At 42.1% G+C, this 18,934-nt stretch overlaps 2 protein-coding genes across 2 annotated transcripts; one reads left to right on the top strand and one right to left on the bottom strand.

The window, feature by feature from the left end:
* On the top strand, positions 1-16,079 carry ipo4 (importin 4). The gene is made up of 30 exons (XM_041961306.1): positions 1-365; positions 673-759; positions 939-1,018; positions 1,140-1,181; positions 1,368-1,497; positions 1,938-2,117; positions 2,344-2,409; positions 2,528-2,629; positions 2,773-2,856; positions 4,654-4,809; positions 4,939-4,992; positions 5,160-5,269; positions 5,434-5,542; positions 6,023-6,152; positions 7,248-7,361; positions 7,760-7,873; positions 8,078-8,201; positions 8,468-8,579; positions 8,888-9,024; positions 9,125-9,202; positions 9,435-9,492; positions 11,049-11,154; positions 11,574-11,767; positions 11,924-11,974; positions 12,162-12,287; positions 12,899-13,125; positions 13,227-13,359; positions 13,503-13,607; positions 14,433-14,502; positions 14,770-16,079. Exons 1-30 carry the CDS (start codon positions 300-302, stop codon positions 14,898-14,900), a joined length of 3,276 nt encoding a protein of 1,091 aa, XP_041817240.1. The 5' UTR covers positions 1-299; the 3' UTR covers positions 14,901-16,079.
* On the bottom strand, positions 15,883-17,065 carry si:ch211-196f5.2 (uncharacterized protein LOC556372 homolog). Its single transcript, XM_041961935.1, has 4 exons — positions 16,938-17,065; positions 16,753-16,852; positions 16,493-16,622; positions 15,883-15,974 (listed from the first exon to the last, which is right to left on the bottom strand). The coding sequence occupies exons 1-4, from the start codon at positions 17,063-17,065 to the stop codon at positions 15,883-15,885; spliced, it is 450 nt and encodes a 149-aa protein (XP_041817869.1).
* Between the last annotated feature and the right edge of the window lie 1,869 nt (positions 17,066-18,934).

Here is an 18,934-nt window from a genome sequence, read left to right as displayed (position 1 = left end):
AGCGTTGACGGACCAGACCGAGCTCGAGGCTCGAATCAGCCACGCTCTCCCTTTTGGCTTGAAAACGTCAGGCGTGTCCGAGTTTTTGAAAAGTGGATTTTCACGACAAACTCGGTTGCTAGCGATTACACCTGCCCACTGAGGCGTTGTTTACACATTTGACAGGTGTAGCATCTTTGACACAGCGTTGGTAACCTCACCGCGAAAGGACAATTCGTTTATCTGGCCAGATTGATCAGAAATATTAACGTTAACAATCCCAACAGATTACCCGACGGTGATAGCTCTGAGCTGTCAAGATGACAGAGGAACTTGAGCAAATTCTTTCACAGCTGACACAGCCTGACAATGCAGTTATTCAGCAGGTAACGTCGCCGCCACAAATAACTTTGTTCAAGTTAGCAGTAGTTTGTTTGATAGACTGTCTGGTAGCTTATGGCTAGCTAACTGTCAAAGAATTGGTCATGATGGTTAGCACTACTAACGTTTTTGCTGTCTTCTGTCAGTTAGTTTAAGTAGCTATAGCTAGCTTCAAAATACTAACCAAATGACTTAGCTAAGCCATTTGGGTGCAAGTTGTAATATGTGTTGGTGCTATGTGATTTCTACAGGAATATATAGTTATTTCTGGCAGCCAGCCAACCTAGTGGGATCTCTTTTGTCCCCTTTTAGGCCACAGCCCAGCTGAAACAGGCTTTCAAAGAACCAGCCATTATACCAGCCCTGTGTGCCATCATGAGTGGCTCCCAAAACCCTCAGGTATTGTGTGCATGAGTGAGCAGTGAGGGAATTGTGCTATCCTATGAATTCCAAGTATCCCAGAACTTGTGTGTGTGAAAGAGAGATTTATGTGCGTCAGCTCTTGCCGCCTTCTTGTCTACTTTGTATTTGTCATCTATGTAAACTACCCGTAATCTTTTCCTGACTTTACCTCTTAGGTTCGTCAGTCAGCTGCAGTGATGCTGAGGTTGAGAGTGAAGAAACACTGGAAGAAGATTAGCCCTAATGACAGAGAGAGGTTTGCTTATTACTTTTTTTTTTTACTGGAGAATATCTCACTATTGTAACACTACATCCAGTTGCTATAGTAGAAATTCAGTTGAAAATAAATTGTAACAGTGATGTTTGCATTCACGCAGTCTCAAGGCAGTGGTGCTGCAGGCCTTCATGCAGGAATCGGAGTAAGTTATTTAGTCTATCCAGTATTAACTCACTTTGTCTTAAATTACCCAGATTTTATTTGTCGTAAATGACATTAACAGATAAAATGTCACCCAGGTGTGTAAGGCCATACATAGCTATACATGCTTGTGAGATATCATTTAAGGATGAGCCTCAACTCTTGTCTATGTATCTCTATTTTGCAGGCACACAGTGCAGCATTCGCTCTCCCAGCTGTGTGCAGTGATGGTTAAACATGAGACACCAGATCGCTGGCCTGCATTGCTGGAGCTCCTCAATCAGTCAACCAAGAGCAGCAACCCTCATGACAGACAGGTACAGGACTCACAGAACACCTTGGAATTTAGATAATGTTCTCTTATCTACTAATTTAATGTTATCTGTATTTTTGTGCTAGAATCTCCAAATTGATGACTGAATATCTCTGGACTAATTCATAAGATGTGCCTCCAGATTGGTGTTTATTTTCCAGCCCACTGGAATACCACAATAAATGTTTCTAGAGACGTGATACAAGATGGTTTTGTCAGAGTTGCCAGAATGTGTAACTGAATGATCAAATGAAAACCAAACACTGCATATGTTTTTGGTGCAGTTGATTAAAGTTGCATGTGATCTTTTTTTTAATTTTAGTTTGTAATTTTTTGACTTATGAGTTACATTTTGTTTAGAATTTAAATAATTAAATCTTCAGTTATATTGTATTACGTGGTCAATAACAGCCTTAGAATATCAATATTCTTCTTTCCACACAGGTTGGCCTCCTGCTGCTGAACAAGGTGATGGAGTCCAACCCTGAGCCTTTCAAGCCTCACTACTGCCAGCTGCTGCAGCTGTTTAACACTGTACTGCAGGACCACAACAACCCAACAGCCTTGTACTACTGCATCCTCACTCTCACAGCCATTACTTCATACACTGGCTCAGAAGAGATGGTGAGGCAAAGTTACCATTTAGGTTTGACTTAGCTTCTGGCAGACACATAGTTTCAAAGAGTATACATATATTTAAGCCACTACAGATAGGATAGTTTTATATTTGATGATGCATTACCTTTTGATACATCTGAGTGTAATTTAATGGAACCATAGTTCAGAGATAGAAGGAACCATAGTGTAAATTGTATCTAAAACGTGGTCGTGTCATTTTGCTTCCCCACAGAACCAGATGCGTTCTATCATCCCAGGCTTGATTGTCGCTTTGAAACACCTCATCAAGGCAGATCAGGTAAATTGTAATATGTTAAAGAAATATATACAGTATTGCTGTCTCTGTTGCCAGTGAAGTGTTGAGGGTATGGATAAGTCAGACCTTTTGAGTTATTTGCTTGTCTGTGTCTGCTCAGGACCAAGCCAGCGAGGCCATGGAGGTGTTTAATGAGCTCATGGAGAGTGAGGTGTCCATCATCGTCCCTCATGTTGCTGACATTGTCCGCTTCTGCTTGGAGGTCTTTACTCTTGTCTTTATTTCCCAGTTTTGTGTTCTGAATTTCATATTAATTTCTAAGATGACAAATAGTTTCTGTCATGCTTGAACGGTTGTACATGAAAATTTATAACAACTTATGTTCAATATTAATGTTTGTGTTAGGTGGGCAGTGACACCACAATGAGTGACTCTTTGCGGGTGAAAGCGCTCTCTTGTATTGCCTTCCTCATCAAGCTGAAGAGCAAGGTAAAGTCACCCATCAGCTACTACAAATAAATGACCTATATTTGTCCCTCAGTTTGTAATGAGCAACTAGGATCAAAAATAGAACAACATGTATCTACAGTACATATATAGTCGTGGCTGCTATTCTTCAGAGGAAATAGTGTGCAGCTGTCCCTCAGTCTTGTCTTGATTTTCATGGGCATTTAACAAAGGTTAAGGTTTATGCACAGATAGTTGTAGCACACCTTGGCACATTTATAACCTCTCCCAAGGTCTTTTTTCAGTTTGGTTTGTTTGTTTTAGGGCTGGGCGATATGACCTTAAAATAATATCATGATATTTCAGGGGTTCTCTGCGATAATGTTATTTTTGACAATATGACAAAAATAGGATGTACAACTTGCTGAAGATTCGGCAGTGCTTTGCTGAGCCAATGTCTGCTTCGTTTAGAACTCACAACAGGTGTTGAGCTCTCCTCGTGGGACTTTTAGCTCTCCTCAAACTCAACTGGGAGCTTCTGTTTGAGGTGGTGAAAGAAGTTTGTTGTATTGCCCCCGTTTGTTGTTACAGGCTTCTTGAACTTCTTACATATTACCATGCTTTGCTGTACATACGATCTTTTGTAACTAAGCACTCCCACACTACTGAAGTCGCTTCCCTTTTTGGCCCAAACTCCTTCACTGTGAAACCGATAGTAATGTTATGTTCACTTTCAGCCATGCTTGCTGTTGGTGTGCGGCCAACAACTCGGAATATTGGCGTTATCTCAGTATGAAATTTTAAAATCATATTAGAAAATACACCAATATTGTCATGAACTGTACCATATAGCACACCCCTAGTTTGTTTATCTGTCTGTCAGCAGGTTTACAGAAAAAAACTACTCGCCCAATTTTCATAAAACCTGGTGAAAGGGTGTAGCATGGGCCAAGGAAGAACCCATTACATTTTGGAGTGGATGCAAATCACAGGGAGGATACACAAATTAATCAGCACTTGCGTTAACATTGTGAGATTGGGCATTTGGCCTTGGAGGAATAAATTGCATACATCTTAAATTTCCAGTAGATGGTAGTAAAGTTCAGTAGTGACAGTATATCTTATTTATTTATTCATTCAACTTCCAATTAAAACCTCAAAAAATCATTCAATACACACAGAATAATTAATCAAAAAAAGCAAAACAAGCAAACTCAATCATGGTTTTAATTGATTTATAGGTACAAGTGTGTTAAGTTTTAATGTGTGTGGTAAAATGTTCTGAGTGTGTGCAGGACAAAAACTAAAAGCACTTTTTCTAGATTCATTGTCTGCATATGGGACTTTGAGCATCAGCCAGTCACTTGAACAATAATGACTATGGAACCTGTTGAATAAGGAAATCATGCATGATGGCATGTCGCTATCACAGGCTTTATGAATAAATAGAAAGTAATGCCTGTCATGTCCTGCCGTCAGAGATGCCCACCCAGTGTTTTCATACAAGATGCAACGATGAGTAGAATAACTGCCACCAGTAATGAATGTTAGGGCAATGTGTTAAACAGGAGTACTTGTAGAAATACAGACGTACAATGAAATAAAAGACATAAAAGGCACACTGCATTGACATAAATGTGGTGCGACTCAATTTTAAATAAAAAATGCCTCCTAGGTTTGAATATTTCTATACAAGTCAAAGTTCTTGATGATTTATACTTTGCTTTTCTGGCTGATTACATGCAGTGTCAGCTAGCTTAACCAGAAAAGTCTAGGCTTACTAACATTATATTGACTAAATAAATCAGCAAAATCCTTAGCTTTTTCTCTCCTTTTTAGACGGTGCTGAAGCAGAAGCTGCTGAACCCCATCCTGCAGGCCATTTTCCCTGTGCTGGTTGCAGCTCCTCCACCTGGTGAGCAGGACCCAGAGGATGAGGAGGATGACAACGGAGATGGCACAGAAAATGACAACCCCAAACACTGTGCTGCTCAGGTGCTCATTTGTGTTGACATACAATTACTTTTCTGTTGTATAGCCAAATGTACATTGCAATAGCTGATTCATTGTGGAATTGCAAGGAAAATTAAACTTGATGAATTCTTTTCTTTTTTGTATTTCCAGATTATTGACACTATGGCACTCCATATGCCCCCAGAGAAACTGTTTCAACAACTGGTAAGTCAACTAGATGACTGTGAACAATAACAAGTGTGTTATGGTGAACTTTCCTTTTCTTTTTTTATTTTTGTCTTGATTAATATTTAAAACTGCATTCAGCATTTAAATAGCCCTGACTCGGGTCGTTTCCCCTTTAATACATTTCATTGCGTCTTCTGTTTTAGATGCCCCTCACTCAGGCCTGCCTAGCCAGTGAAAACCCTTATCAGAGAAAAGGGGGCCTCATGTGTCTTGCTGTGCTGGCTGAAGGATGCGCTGACCACATACGCACCAAGTGCGTCCGGTTGACATGGAAAAACTTCCTTATCTATTTTTTTCTTTTTTAAAATTGTTTTTCAGTGAGGACCCATATGTGTTGTTCATGGTGGTCTGTTTGGCTCACGAATAACGATCAGCGGAATTTGAGTAGATTCACCTTTTTGTCTCTATCTGTGCTAGGATGCTGTCATCTATGCTGCAGACAGTGTGCCAGAGTCTTTCTGACAGTAATCAGGTGGTGCGCAGTGCCAGCCTTTTTGCCCTGGGACAGTTTTCTGAGCATTTACAAGTGAGTCAAAACGCATCACAGAAACATACTCGTTAGACTTTTTACACTTATATACAGTTTACTTTTCTTTGGTTAGACTTTAAAAACTTTGCTTTTAGGTTTTTTTTTGAGATTGTACTCTTAATGAATTTTTAATTGATATGCAAAATAACATGTTTCTAAATAGATATTGTTGGTATTATTTGCAAATATTTTGCCATTTAAAAAAATGGTTAAATGCTCACAGTTCAAACTGTGAGACTGTGTATGTAGGAGTGGATAAAAGGTACAGTTCAATATCATCTCTTGGCATCGACTCACAAAGTTCTGCTTACTAATATAGGTTCATAAATATAATATAATATAAATATACTGTAAGTGCACCTGTAAATCTAGAGTTTTACAGAGCACAATCATTTTTATTGTTATGGTAGAATACTTCTTTCAGAAAGAATTTGTCTGTTTTCCTTTGTTCACTTTGTTTCCGTCCTATTCTTCCAGCCTGAAGTAAGCAAGTATTGTGCAGAGTTGATGCCCTTGCTGCTGGGCTACCTTTCATCCTTGAACCAGGCCAAGGTGGGCCATGTTACTAAGGCCTTTTATGCCCTGGAGAACTTCATGGAGAACCTGGGTAAGAAAAAATGAAAAATGGTTCATGCAATGACTGACACAGCAGAGCCTGCACACTTTGCCCACTGCAAGAGGAAACGTAAAACCTTCAACAGATATTAACTATCCTGACATTAATTAAAAAAAACACACACTTTCCAATTAACCAGTAAAAAACTAATAATAATCTGCAAAATATTCAACCTTGTGTTTCACTTTAACTGGTTGGTTTTTAAAAAGGTTCCTTCATGCAATGTTAGTTATTATTATATCCCCCAGGCGTAAACCTGGAGGAGATCATGTTGTTGGTCGTGTGTGTGTGTCCGAAGTAATCTTGCATACAACTCACCCATCAACCAAATATTTTTTGTGTATATTTATGAGTGTGCTCAAGGACCTCTCGTGGTTGCTGCAATTCACAACTTTTGAAAGCCTTTATGGCACTGGTTTAGTGGCCCAGTACATTTTCAGATGCACTGTCAGTCATCTTGTGATGCTACTCGGCCAATCAAATCTGTGCATTCCAATAAGCGTTGCAGTTCAGTGAGTGTCAGGAAGACTGTTACATCCTACCTGATCAGTAGTGCGCGTGTGCGCCGGTCCGGTCCGGTCCTAATGCCTGACTGATGGGTTATTCTAACTCTAACTGTTCCCCAATCATTTATGCATTTTCGCCCATACATAGAACAAATCAGGTTTCTGAATGTGCAGCTACTGAGAGATGAAAGGAGAGACGACGGCTGTTGAAATACGCAAGTCAGAGAAAAGTAATTTCACACAGAGTGCTCTAAAAAGAGAAAAATTGACGACAGAGCATTTGATCAAGAATGGACAGGCTCTATATGTTCATTCTTTCCAGGGACAGCTCAAAACCATTGTGTCTCTTATGTACCGAGACTATGGAGATTATTAAAAGTGTCAATGTGAAGCACCACTAAGAGGACACACAAGAGGGGAAGAAAGAGAAAGGGAGGTGTGAGAGCTGTTCAGTTGGTAAGATGTGTTACAATTGTTTGATTGGTTGAGACCGTTAAGACGTGAAAGTTAAGTCAAGTTAAGAAAGTTTCTTGAAACATCTAAATTATTTGCTTCTATCTCCTCTTTCTATTTTAAACAGGAGCAGATATTGAGCCCTACCTGCCCACCCTGATGGAGACCATGTTGTCTGCCCTCAACAACACTGAAAACCTCAAGATAAAAGAGCTCGCTGTGTCTGCTATTGGTGCCATAGGTAAGAGGCTGGCAAAGGATTTGTCCAAAGACTTGCTATGTAATCTAAAGGTTAAGCATAACAGATTTTATCTCAGTTTAACAGTGTTTCAGTTTTCTCCCAAAACACTAAAAAACACAAAAGGTTGTTGTAGTCAACGTAATAATATTACTTTGAGCATCAGTCTTGTGAGTCTCTAGGTTTTGGATGAGTATTTCTGATATGGAGGGCAGAGAGAGAGAGCAGGTATACATTTTAGCCAGGTCATATTTGGCTGATGGGATGTTAGTCAATAAAACCATCAAGTTGGGTTGATCATCCCACTATAGACACTTGGTCGACCATAACGCAAGCTTGCAAAAGAAATGTTGTTATTGCTTGGATCAAAATGATGTGACTGATGTGCACTGTCTTATCAGCTAATGCTGCCAAGGAGCTGCTGGTGCCCTACTTCCCTCCAGTTATTGAAAGCCTGAAGGGATTCCTGACTACCACCGCAGAAGAAATGAGGTCTCTGCAAACTCAGTCCTTGGGTAGGTAAACCCCAGAGACAAGCACAGGAAAAGAAAGAAGTTGTGATGTTGGTGCACTTAGAACAAAAAAAACATTTTTTCCGCTTAACATATGCTGTAGTGGCAGTTTTACTCTGTTCAGGCAACAAAAAGTTCTTCTCACTTAGCAACAAACTCAACAGCATGAATGAGTGAATGCTGATCATCTTTTCTTGTTGCTGTTAGATACTCTCTCTGTGCTGGCCCGCACCATCGGCAAAGATGTTTTCAGTCCTCTTGCTGCAGAGTGTGTTCAGCTGGGCCTCAACCTCACTGACACCATTGATGACCCTGACTTGAGACGCTGCACGTATGTTACTTAGTGTGTGGGAATATATATATACATTTTTTTACTAAACCACACCGACACACCGACACACACACACACACAGTCTATTTGAAAGCATTACTTGAAACATAAGAATACATATGTATATTTCTGTACAGACTAATCATTGTCATTGTTACTGTTTGAAAACAAAAGAAATAACAGTATATAATAGCAAAAATCCACTCCAAACATCCTTTGTTTTCTGTAACCTTAGCTTCACCTTTCTCTGTGTTTCTGTCTGGCAGGTACAGTCTATACTCTGCTGTATCCACAGTGAGCCCAGACTGCCTGACTCCTCACCTCACTGCCATTACGACTGTCATGCTGCTCGCCCTCAAGTCCAATGAAGGCATAACGGTACAAACCATAGAAACAACACTATAGCACTTACAGCAGGCATCTCAAACCGGTTCCATAAAGTTTTCATTCCAACCAAGGAGGAGCACACCAGGCTGGAATCAATTAATCAGCTGATCTCAGTCTTCAGCTGATAACTAAGTGATCCCTTGATGTTGATTGGTTGGCCTGATGTGCTCCTCCTGGGTTGGAATGAAAACCTGCAGCCACGCGGCCCTTTATGGAACCAGTTTGAGATGCCTGACTTACAGGCTGTTTGTAATGTGAATACTAATATAGCATTTTACTTTTCACCCTCCTGTCTTCAGGCACACCTTGAGGAGGACAAGACCTTTGTCCTGCTTGATGATGATGATGATGACGACAACGACACCAATGAAGAAGAAAAAGATGTGGATGATTTTCTGGAAGATGAGACTGAGACAGATGCCCATGATGTTGCAGGGTAGGCATCACACATGTACATGCAAACACATATACATTTACTCACTTTGTTGAGCAAACAACTATGGCTCCGTGTGATTCCATAACTGTCCATCTCTCAGGTTCAGTGTGGAAAACGCCTACATCGATGAGAAGGAGGATGCCTGTGATGCACTGGGAGAGATTGCCTTCAGCACTGGGTAACAGACATTTATCGAGGACACAGACTTAACATTTATATGATGGTTCTAGAATTTCTCTTCCGGCCTGACTCTACTCTCAAATTATAATTTTGTTCATTTTGATGGTGAAAAGTTATTTATTTTGTGTCTAATTCTGTCAGATATCCTCTTAAAAAACCTAGCATACTAACTGCATGTCTGACCTTTCTTGTGTGTACGTGTGTGTTTTAACTTGTGTTTCCACTGACAGTGCTGCCTTCCAGCCCTTCCTCGAGTCCAGCTTCCAGCAGGTTTACGAGATGAGAGATGTAAGTCACTCTGGCTGACCAGTCAGCCCAATCATCGCTCTCTGTCTAATGTGCTGTGAAGGGCACTCTGTGGTCGGTGTTTATGCATACATTGTATCTCAGTGGATTTGTGTCTGTTTTTAAACGGAAGCCTCTGTAGATAGATTGATAATTCCAGTCTTTAACTCTTAAGATGTCTTATAATATTGTTTTAAGTCAACTATCCAGCTATTAAAACCTGCTCAGTACACTTATATGTGTATTTCTAATTTTATTTCAAGTTTTTCTTGATTGAGGAAGAAGGTGATAAGATTTGGCATATTAACATCAACAGCTTATAATAAAGTTTAAGACCTACCCAAAACTTAACATGTTTATATGGAAGCAGCTCAGGACCACTTTTTCTCTGTTTAATCTTGTATTTGTGGAACTGTGTGCAGTGTCTGCGTCAGAACAAATATTCAAGGGGGGCACAAGTTTTATCGCAGAGGGGCATCAAATAAATGGCAAGTGTTAGTCATAGTCATGCACAGTGAAAGTGAAACCAGTCTGTGGTATGTTCTCCAGGAGACAAATGACAAAAAAATCTGTGAATTCTCTTGTGATTTCATAATAATCTGCCTAAAACACATGGAGAAATTACTCAGTTGTAAGGACAAGCAGGTTTAACATGGGGGGCCTGCAGCACCCCCTAAAACCAGACAGTACAAAACCTTAAATTGACAAGAAAGTGTAATGCAGGCTCAGAGCAGAGAGAGAGAGCTCATGGACGAGTGAGAGAATATAGAGAAATGTTGATGTGTTATGAAAACTTTCATGAAGCCTAATGTTACTCTACGATTCTGTGGTTTGTCAGTGAAGTGTATGAACTACACTGCAAATTTGAGTCTCTGTAACGAAGAGACAGACTGATCTGTGTTTAGGCACTATAAGGGTACAGAGGGAATGAAGTGGGAGGGGGGCACTGTCCCTTGGTGCTCCCTTGTGGAGCCAACGCTGACTGTAAAGAATGAGCTGACGTCAAACAAATTGTATTGTTGCGTTAACCCAGCGAAGCTTGCAGGTTTGTGTTTTGGTAGCGGCACACTGGTTCAGTGCCAGAATTCTCACCTCACAGCAAGATGGTCCTGGGTTTTAACCACATTAGAGTCAGCTGAGGCCTTTTCTTGTGTTTGAGTAGGTTTCCTCCCACCTCAAGAGACATGCATGTTAGATGAATACTCCTGCCTGCTCCTTCCTCAGAGCAGGAGGTGGTTCCTGGGACAAATTTTCACCCAGTGCTAATGAAGTATAACATAAATAATAATTTGTTAATCATCCTCTCTGGATTACTTAACCTCTGTTTCCAGTGGGCAGGTCTTGTTTGTTCTTTTAGAAAATTATCAACTTTAGATTTGCTCCACTGGTCAGAGTAGGGAATTGGTGTCGAATGGCAGGTGGGTGGTCTCTCTTGTCATGACCCCATTGATCTGTCGTTTTGTATGTGTGTGGGTACATATTTACACCTTACGCTACCCATTGTGCTGTAACTTGATCCTTTTTTTTTTTTATCCTCCCTCACTTCCGTCCCTACCTAGTTTCCTCATGAGGACGTCCGCAGGGCAGCATTTGGAGCCATGGGCCAGTTTTGTCGAGCTCAGCACCAAGTATGGAAGGAGAATCCCACTGAGACCAACCACCAGGGTAAAGCCTTTCTTTTCAGGAACTCAAAACCACTCTTGTTATTTTTTAGGACGTGTGGATATGGGCAGTGCTGCTCTGTGCTGCAGTCAGGATTATTAATGAAGAGCATCAAGTGGGCTCTAAGTAGATATTTACTGTAATAATATATCATTGCAAACAGTAAGATAGAGGCTAGCTACAACCTCTGATTCCCAAAAACATAAATAAAAACAGAATGCAGTCATTTGCAAATCAACTGTGTTTGCCAGCAACAGTTTTATGAAGTGTTCCTGAGCAAATGTAGTAATCTCCTTTATACAATCATGTGTTCACAAAGTGTTGAACCTCGCTCCATCCCTGCTTGTGAACGACTGAGCCTTTCCAGGTTAACTTGAATTCCACTCTTGTTCATCCCTGTACATCTTGTATCCCTCCCCCAGCCCTACTGAAGTTGCTGGATGTGGTGATTCCTTGCTTTGTGGAAACGGTGCGAACAGAGCATGAACGCCAGGTTGTGATGGGCATCCTGGAAACCATGAACAATGTCATTAAGTCCTGCAAGGAGGAGGTTTTCAGAAACCCTTCTCGCCTTAAGGAGATCAGCCACGTCATCCGTGACGTGCTGAAGAAAAAGGTTAGAAAAGGGGAGACTGATGGGGGCGAGGAGGTAGCTTTATTTGCTATAGCTGAGGTCACTCACATAGTTTCACATAAATGGTATATCCTATGTGGAAGTTATGCTCGTGACCCTTCATCATTGTTTTTCTCTCCTTTCTCCCTGTCTGTTCAGACTGTTTGTCAGGACAGTGGTGGTGATGATGCTGATGATGAAGACCAACAGGTTGGTGTTCCTCTAGCTGTCTGAGTTACAGTGGTCATGGGGTAGCACATAGCACCGTTACTGCAAAGGGTTTAGTTTCTTTGAGAAACTGAATCAAAAAACTGCTTTTTTGAAATTAATTATTTCCAATTTTCTGCCATTGTCCATTTACTCAGTGTGCTTCCTGTCACTGTGTTCTCTGCTTCAGGCGGAGTATGACGCCATGCTCCAGGAGTTTGCCGGGGAGGGGATTCCCCTGCTGGCCTCTTCTGTGTCTGCAGACCACTTCACCCCTTTCCTCAACGACCTGCTACCTCTCATCATGAGCAAAGCGGTGAGTCCGAACTGGTGTTCATTTTTTCAGCTATTTTCTTTTTATTATTATTATTTAGTCTGCACACACTCACCGATCCCTGACTAAAATATTTTGTTTTTTATTTTTGTCAACAAAACTAAAGAGATGTCTTTGTAAAGTTTTTATTTTTTAAACTACGTCTACGTCAACAATATTGCATGTTGAACAGAAGTTAAAGCGCATTGTCTTAGCTGTGTCCGTTAGTGATACTGTAACTCCTGAAACTGCAGCTGTGATTTCTTACAAAGTGCACTTAGGAGGGAATTGCTCTGAAGTCTTTGCAACTTCAAGCTCATTTTCAGAAAGACCAATCTTTGACTTCAAGATTGATTCATTGCTTAAATAGAAAAAATTGGGATTTGGCTTTTTGAAAAGGTGAAAATCTGAAGAGAACAACAGCCCTTTGTGTCCATGAAGTTCTTTACATCTATAAAACAAGCTGACTGAATCCTTAACCTCAGCAAAGATGCAGTTGTTTCCTGGAGAGGATCACAGTGTCATAACAAACCTTTGGTATGAAGCCAAGGTATATTGCCACAAATGAATGCCTTGATCAGTACCACAACAACTGATTTTCCTTGTCCTTCAAGAAATCCTCATGCACGGTGGCAGACCGATCCTTCGCTGTGGGCACGATTGGAGAAATCCTGCAGGCCCTCGTAGGCGTGTCGGGGGGCCGGGGAGCGGCAGGCCGACTGTCCAATCGTTTGCTTCCCGTGCTGGTAGCTGGAGTGAGGGACAGTGATCCCGAGGTTCGCAACAACAGCGTGTTCGGACTGGGATGCCTAGCCCAGGCAGCCGGACCCATCGTTGTATCGTATCCTTCTTACTTGTGTGTGTTTCTGGCCGTGTGGGTGTGTGTTGTGTTTTGAAACCTAAACATCGCACGCAGCTGTTCCTTAGTGAAGAGTGTTCCAGAGACTATCCCATGATGCTGTCTGTTTTTTCCAACCTGCTGACCAAAGAGTCAGACCTCAGGGTGATTGACAACCTGTGTGCTGCCCTCTGCAGGATGATCATGAGCAACGTGGATGCTGTCCCTCTGGAGCAGGTAAACAGCATTTACAGCTTAAACTTCCCCTGTCGTGATGGTTTTTACTTAAGCCACCACAAGTGGTCCCCGTGGCTGAACACATTTTCACAAACAGGAAATTCTTTAAAAACGTTCTGATCACATGGTGTGCTTTGTAACAGGTTGTCCCTGCTCTGGTGGCTCGTCTTCCCCTGAAAGAGGACATGGAGGAGAACAAGACAGTGTTCAGCTGCCTGGCTATGCTCTACACAAACAGTCCTGCTCTGGTACAGTACAAACACCATTTACACCTGATAGTATAATCCCTGCATAGAAGGCAGTGGTGGAATGTAACTAATTACATTTACTCAAGTAACTAAGTTCATTTAAACATTTGCTTAAAGCACATTTCCTGTCCAGTGAATGACAGGAAGGTTATGTGGTAAGGGTAAGTGAAATTTTGCTGATAATACTTACATACACTACTGTGTGTCCATGTGTAGTTGAGGAAAATGACTTTCCTGCCTTTCAGAAAACTCTTCTGGCAGTGTTGGTTGAATGTGATAATAATCCCTGATAGTCAGTGAATAGAACAGTGAATTCATTCTAGTTTCCCTTTCAGTGCTTCTTCTCATGCCTCAAAGGGCTAATATCTCATGAGGTTGAGATTTAGTGACAAACACATGCATAAAGTGAGCGATAATTCTACACAGCTGATGCTGGAGCAGCTGTTCAAATGTTTCGAATGCTCCCAACACATGCTGTGCATGAACCACGATCAGGCCAAAGGTTCAGTCATTTTTTTAATTACTTTTTTTAATCTTTTATGCAGTGTTACTACAACAAATTATGCATGCATAAAGCACATTTTATATTAAATAATTTAGACAAACCTCAGCAATTTCACAAGACATAGAGATGAAAGCAGGATGCACAAAGCTAAACATCTGATGCAGAATAATCAGCTGTAACAAACATCACATGCTTTGATGACAGTCCTGAAATCTTTTGGTTTTTCCCTCAGACATTCTGTGAATTTGGTCCATTGTCCACTTGGACACCAATAGTGAACGTTGTTAGCATATTTTTTCAATATTTTTTCCTTCTTTCAGGTTGTGAAGCTAATGAAGCCCATAGTCGCTGCTTCCAGTCATGTCCTTGGCAACAAGGACGTTGATACAGGTGAAGATTTCTTGGATAACAGGCAGCATTTTCAGTGGCTTGCTTTAACTGAAGGCTCAAACTCTTTAGTTCAAAGCTCGCTGAATATCTAAAGTTACTGGAAAACAAAGAAAACACAGAACAGCTGACACACTCTGAATGTTTGCCCTCATTGAGCATCCCCAATCAGTCCCCGCACAGTGTTTTCATCAGCATTCTGATCTGACATTGACGTGTTCGTCATCTTTCCTTTCATCCCTAAACTCTTCTTCTGTCTCTCCTCCACAGAAACCCAGAACACTTTGGCCATGCTGATGAAAGAGTTTGCCCAGCACCACTCTGCAGACTTCCAAGCAGCTGTGACCTCACTTCCCGGAGAGCAGCAGGCCAGACTGAGCGCGGCCATCTCTGCCTCGTAGCCAACGCACTTCCTTCCACTCTTGTGTGAAAGCCGGCCAACACAATTCATTTTTATACTTTAGGTGAACAATGGGACAGTTATTTGAGACATTTCCCCAAAAATCATCTAAATATAGCACTTAAACCATTCTGATATAGTTATTATCACATTCAGCAGTTCTCCTTCAAGTATCCACTTTTAATTTATTTCCTTATATGCATGCTATGTTGATGTTTTATTATCTTAAGAGGTTCCGGTTTACCTTCCTGTGTTGTTAGCATTGTATTTTGTTTCCCTGTTATTCCTGTTAAGTGCTACTATGAATTGCTGCTGTCCCCTTTTTGCCACTGTTTGAACAGACTTCTGGCTTTGCGATCCGAGTGTGAAGCAATGAATTTGACCTCCTGATAAATGTAATTCTTCATTCCCATCTCCCAGTGTAAGTCAGTGGACTGTAAACGTTTGATCCCTGTGTCCTCTAGCGTTGCCTTTACCTTACTGTGGGGTTTCCCAGTGGGCTGTGGGTGGGTGTGAACTCTGGCAGAAGTACTGCAGTGAGAACCCCCAGAGCTCACTGAATAACTGGAAATACTGAGCTAATAGGCCACACTCACTTGTTATATGTATATACAAAAAAACAACAACCAGCACTTCCTACTATCCCTCGTAGAGTCTTAATGCTTACAGCTGCTCGGCTTGTGACTGTATGCAGCAGAACTTTGACCTTTGACCTCTCTAGCGGTGCCATTTCTGTTCAGCCTGTTATAAACTAATCAGCGGTATCTTACAACACATATCTGACGAGTGCAAGAGATTTTTACAAACCCTACAAATGGTTATCTTTTTTCCACGTGCGGTTAGTGTCAAGCCATTCACCCTCGCCTCACTGTACAAAGAGACACGGACTTTGAATCCTCTAAATAAATGCAAACTTGCATCTTGGAATCAAAGTGGAGTTGAAAACTGCGAACTGAAAACTGGTGATGAGTCTTTGTCGCTCCTCAGATCTCCCGTTGTTCCCGGGCCTCGGTTAAGTCAGGCTGCTGGTTTTCCAACGCCATTGTCATCTGCACCGGTGTCAGTCCACTCTCCCCTGACAGACAGAGAGAGACCTTTTAAATGCATGTGCCACTTAATCCACAGAGATATATCAGTCTGTGCTAATGATGAAAGGGATAAATACCACACCTTTGTAGCAGCTATGGAAACCCTTTTTACACAAAAAACAGCTGAGAGGATCCACTCAGGTCTGTGATTATTGTTCGTGTCTATTTCTGTTTACAGTCAGATAACAACCATCATTCATTGGAGCAAACAAATATCTGTAATTGGGACAAGACAAACAGATTTCCACAAATTTCTGTTCAGGGCCAAGGTTTAGCTGAACACTGATGTAATGTTTATGATGATGTCATTGCGGGGCCCGAGGCTCTGGCACACTGCTGTGATCTACATCAGTCCAACATTTCACCTGCTGTCTGACAGGTCGCTGCAGGCTGCGACGAGCAGATACACACACAGAAATAAATCCTCCATTCTAAGATGTGCTATGAGCTAGTTCACAGGTGTAAAACTGCATTTAGCACAGATAGACTGACACTGATTCCAGACCTGTAGCTCTCTGTTTCCAGGGCAGGATGTCCATTCCTGTGCGGCAGAAGGAGCGGTCAGTGTGCGCCTCAGTGCTGTACAGGACCTCCTGGAGCTGTTTGTCTCCAGGCTTCTGGGCTTTCACTCTCACCTACAAGAGGAAACATGTCATTTGTCATTCTGCCGCCACACCTCAGATCAGACTTACTCTGCATCCATGTGGATCAAAACAAACCAAAAGAAAAAGCTCTAATGGATGAAGAAGTTTTGTTCCCTCCCACCTCTAGGATGGTGATTTCTTTCTCCTTCAGCTTCCCTGCTTTGTTCTTAACCTGCGTCTTCTTGGTGTCAACCCACACCACTCGCTCCTTCACCTCTGACCTGGACACACATGAGCACAGAAATGTGATAAATCTGCATGAAAACTGCTCTTTCTGAAGACCCCTTGCACCGAGCGCAGACTCACTCTTGGATGCCCAGGTCGGCCAATGTCGTGTCCAGGAAGGGGAACGGTTGGTGCGCCGGGTCGGGCTGCACCTGGATGGGCAGTGTCACCGACATGGGGATCTCCCACTCCAGCTCAACGCGCACCATCTTGCCACACGGCCCGGGGGAGCCCCTGCCCGCTGGGCTGTTCGGTCCTCCATCGACCTCTCCCTCCTCCAACAAGCTGTTTGTCTCGTCCGCTGCCAGCTTGACTTTTTTATCACTATCTCAAAAAAAAAAAAGAAAGTGATGTATCTGTAGCCCTTGCTTTCTTTATCTCTGTGACTGATGATCGGAATCTGCACCTTTTCTCTGCAGATGCTGCCTGGTCTGCTCTACTCCTCTCAGGGCTGGTGATTCAGAGCTCTGCCTCCTCTGATGATAAAGGCCTCTGGAAAGCGTGTGTGTGTAATGCGTGCAGACTTGTGCTCTGCCCTCCCGGCTGATATAAGCAGCTGGTGTGTATGTGTGTTATGTGGCACTCAGATGTTAGGTTTATTAGACTGTCAGGGGGCTGATGGACGGATGGTGGTGTTTGCACTGCCAGGTGTCTGTGGGGATTGTTGGTCTGACCGGGCCTGGGTGAAGCCGCTGATGAGTTGTGCCTGTTTTGACTGTAACTGGAGGAAGTGTGTGTCCTAAAGTACTTCCAGGCTGTGAAGAAATACTCAATGCTTTATGATTATATCTATGAATTTGGTTACATAACAACAGGCCAACGGGTCAGTTCAGGTTCAGTGTGGACAACATATTTATGGTTGCGTGTAATGAGATGATCCACTCCTCCACTTACCATTTGTCTCCCTTCTGTGCCCTCTCTCTCATTTCTCTGACAGTTTAGGTGAACAGCACGTTGATATATGGGCCCTTCACAGTGCAGCGTCACATGTTCGGCTTTTGAAAAATGTGTTCTGCTCTGTCTTAGAGGGGGACACAAACATGGGACACGTGTGTCCTCCCGTGCTGTGGAGCATGTGTGTGTGTGTGTTGTACTGCAGGGATCTTTTCCCACCAAACCAGCACTCTGGACTCAGCATGTCACATTCCATGGGCAGCTACAATGAATCCTCTCATACAGATAGCAGCCTTACGTCAGCACTGTGGACGGCTACAGATGACGTGAAGGCCTGGGAATGTATAGAGCCAGAGGGAGGCTGACTGTACGTTCAGCAGGTTTTTGGTAGTTTTGGTTTCTGCTCATTAAAGCAGGCATGGTGTAAGATTTTTAAAAACATTAACAATGGATAATATGACTATTCGTGTATGAAAGTCGTCGCTCTTAGTGATGAACCACAGAGAGTTGTCATCTGACTCTTCACTTTCCATCAGACTTATAACGTCTTTTAGGTAACTGACAAAGCTGTATTGTTGTGGTTCACTCTTGCTGCTCTCATTGCACCATTTTCAGCAAAAAAAGCTTAAAAAAAACGGAGCTTAAAAAAACTTATTGCTTCATTGTCTGCTGAATGTGTAACTAAGCAACTGTTTGCTAACAAGTCCACAATAAGTGCTGCAGAAGGCAATAAAACAAACAAACAAAAAAATCAGGTTTAACTGCTGAACTGTAAGTTGCTAAATCCGACGCACTGACAGGTTGGACCTTCATACTTATTTACAAAAAATACATTTTAATCAAAGGGATTATGTTGATCGCCAATAACACAAGTAGATTTTTTTTGGCCTCAACAATCAGCCTGTGACCCTGCTTTCGCAGCAGTGTGCCACTGTGTGTCTGTAAACACAGTGAAGTCACACTCACATTCGCTCCTCAAGTGCCAGTGATGCAGCTGTAGTGGAGGTGGACGCTCACTGTGACCTCTGTTTGTGCCAGAGCTTTCCAGCCAACAAGCTGCTTTTGAGCAAGGCATTTAGCCCTAAACTAAGAGGGTTTGTACCTGTATGACGGAGGTCAAAGCTGGGGAACCCAACAGAGAAAAAGTCCCCAGCTTTAGATGTATTTTTATCTCAAAGCATTAC

The sequence above is a fragment of the Chelmon rostratus genome, chromosome 20 (genome assembly GCF_017976325.1).
Source record: "Chelmon rostratus isolate fCheRos1 chromosome 20, fCheRos1.pri, whole genome shotgun sequence".
Lineage (NCBI taxonomy): Eukaryota > Metazoa > Chordata > Actinopteri > Chaetodontiformes > Chaetodontidae > Chelmon > Chelmon rostratus.
Note: the sequence above shows the minus strand (reverse complement) of the source record. Positions and strands in the feature narration are given on the sequence as shown.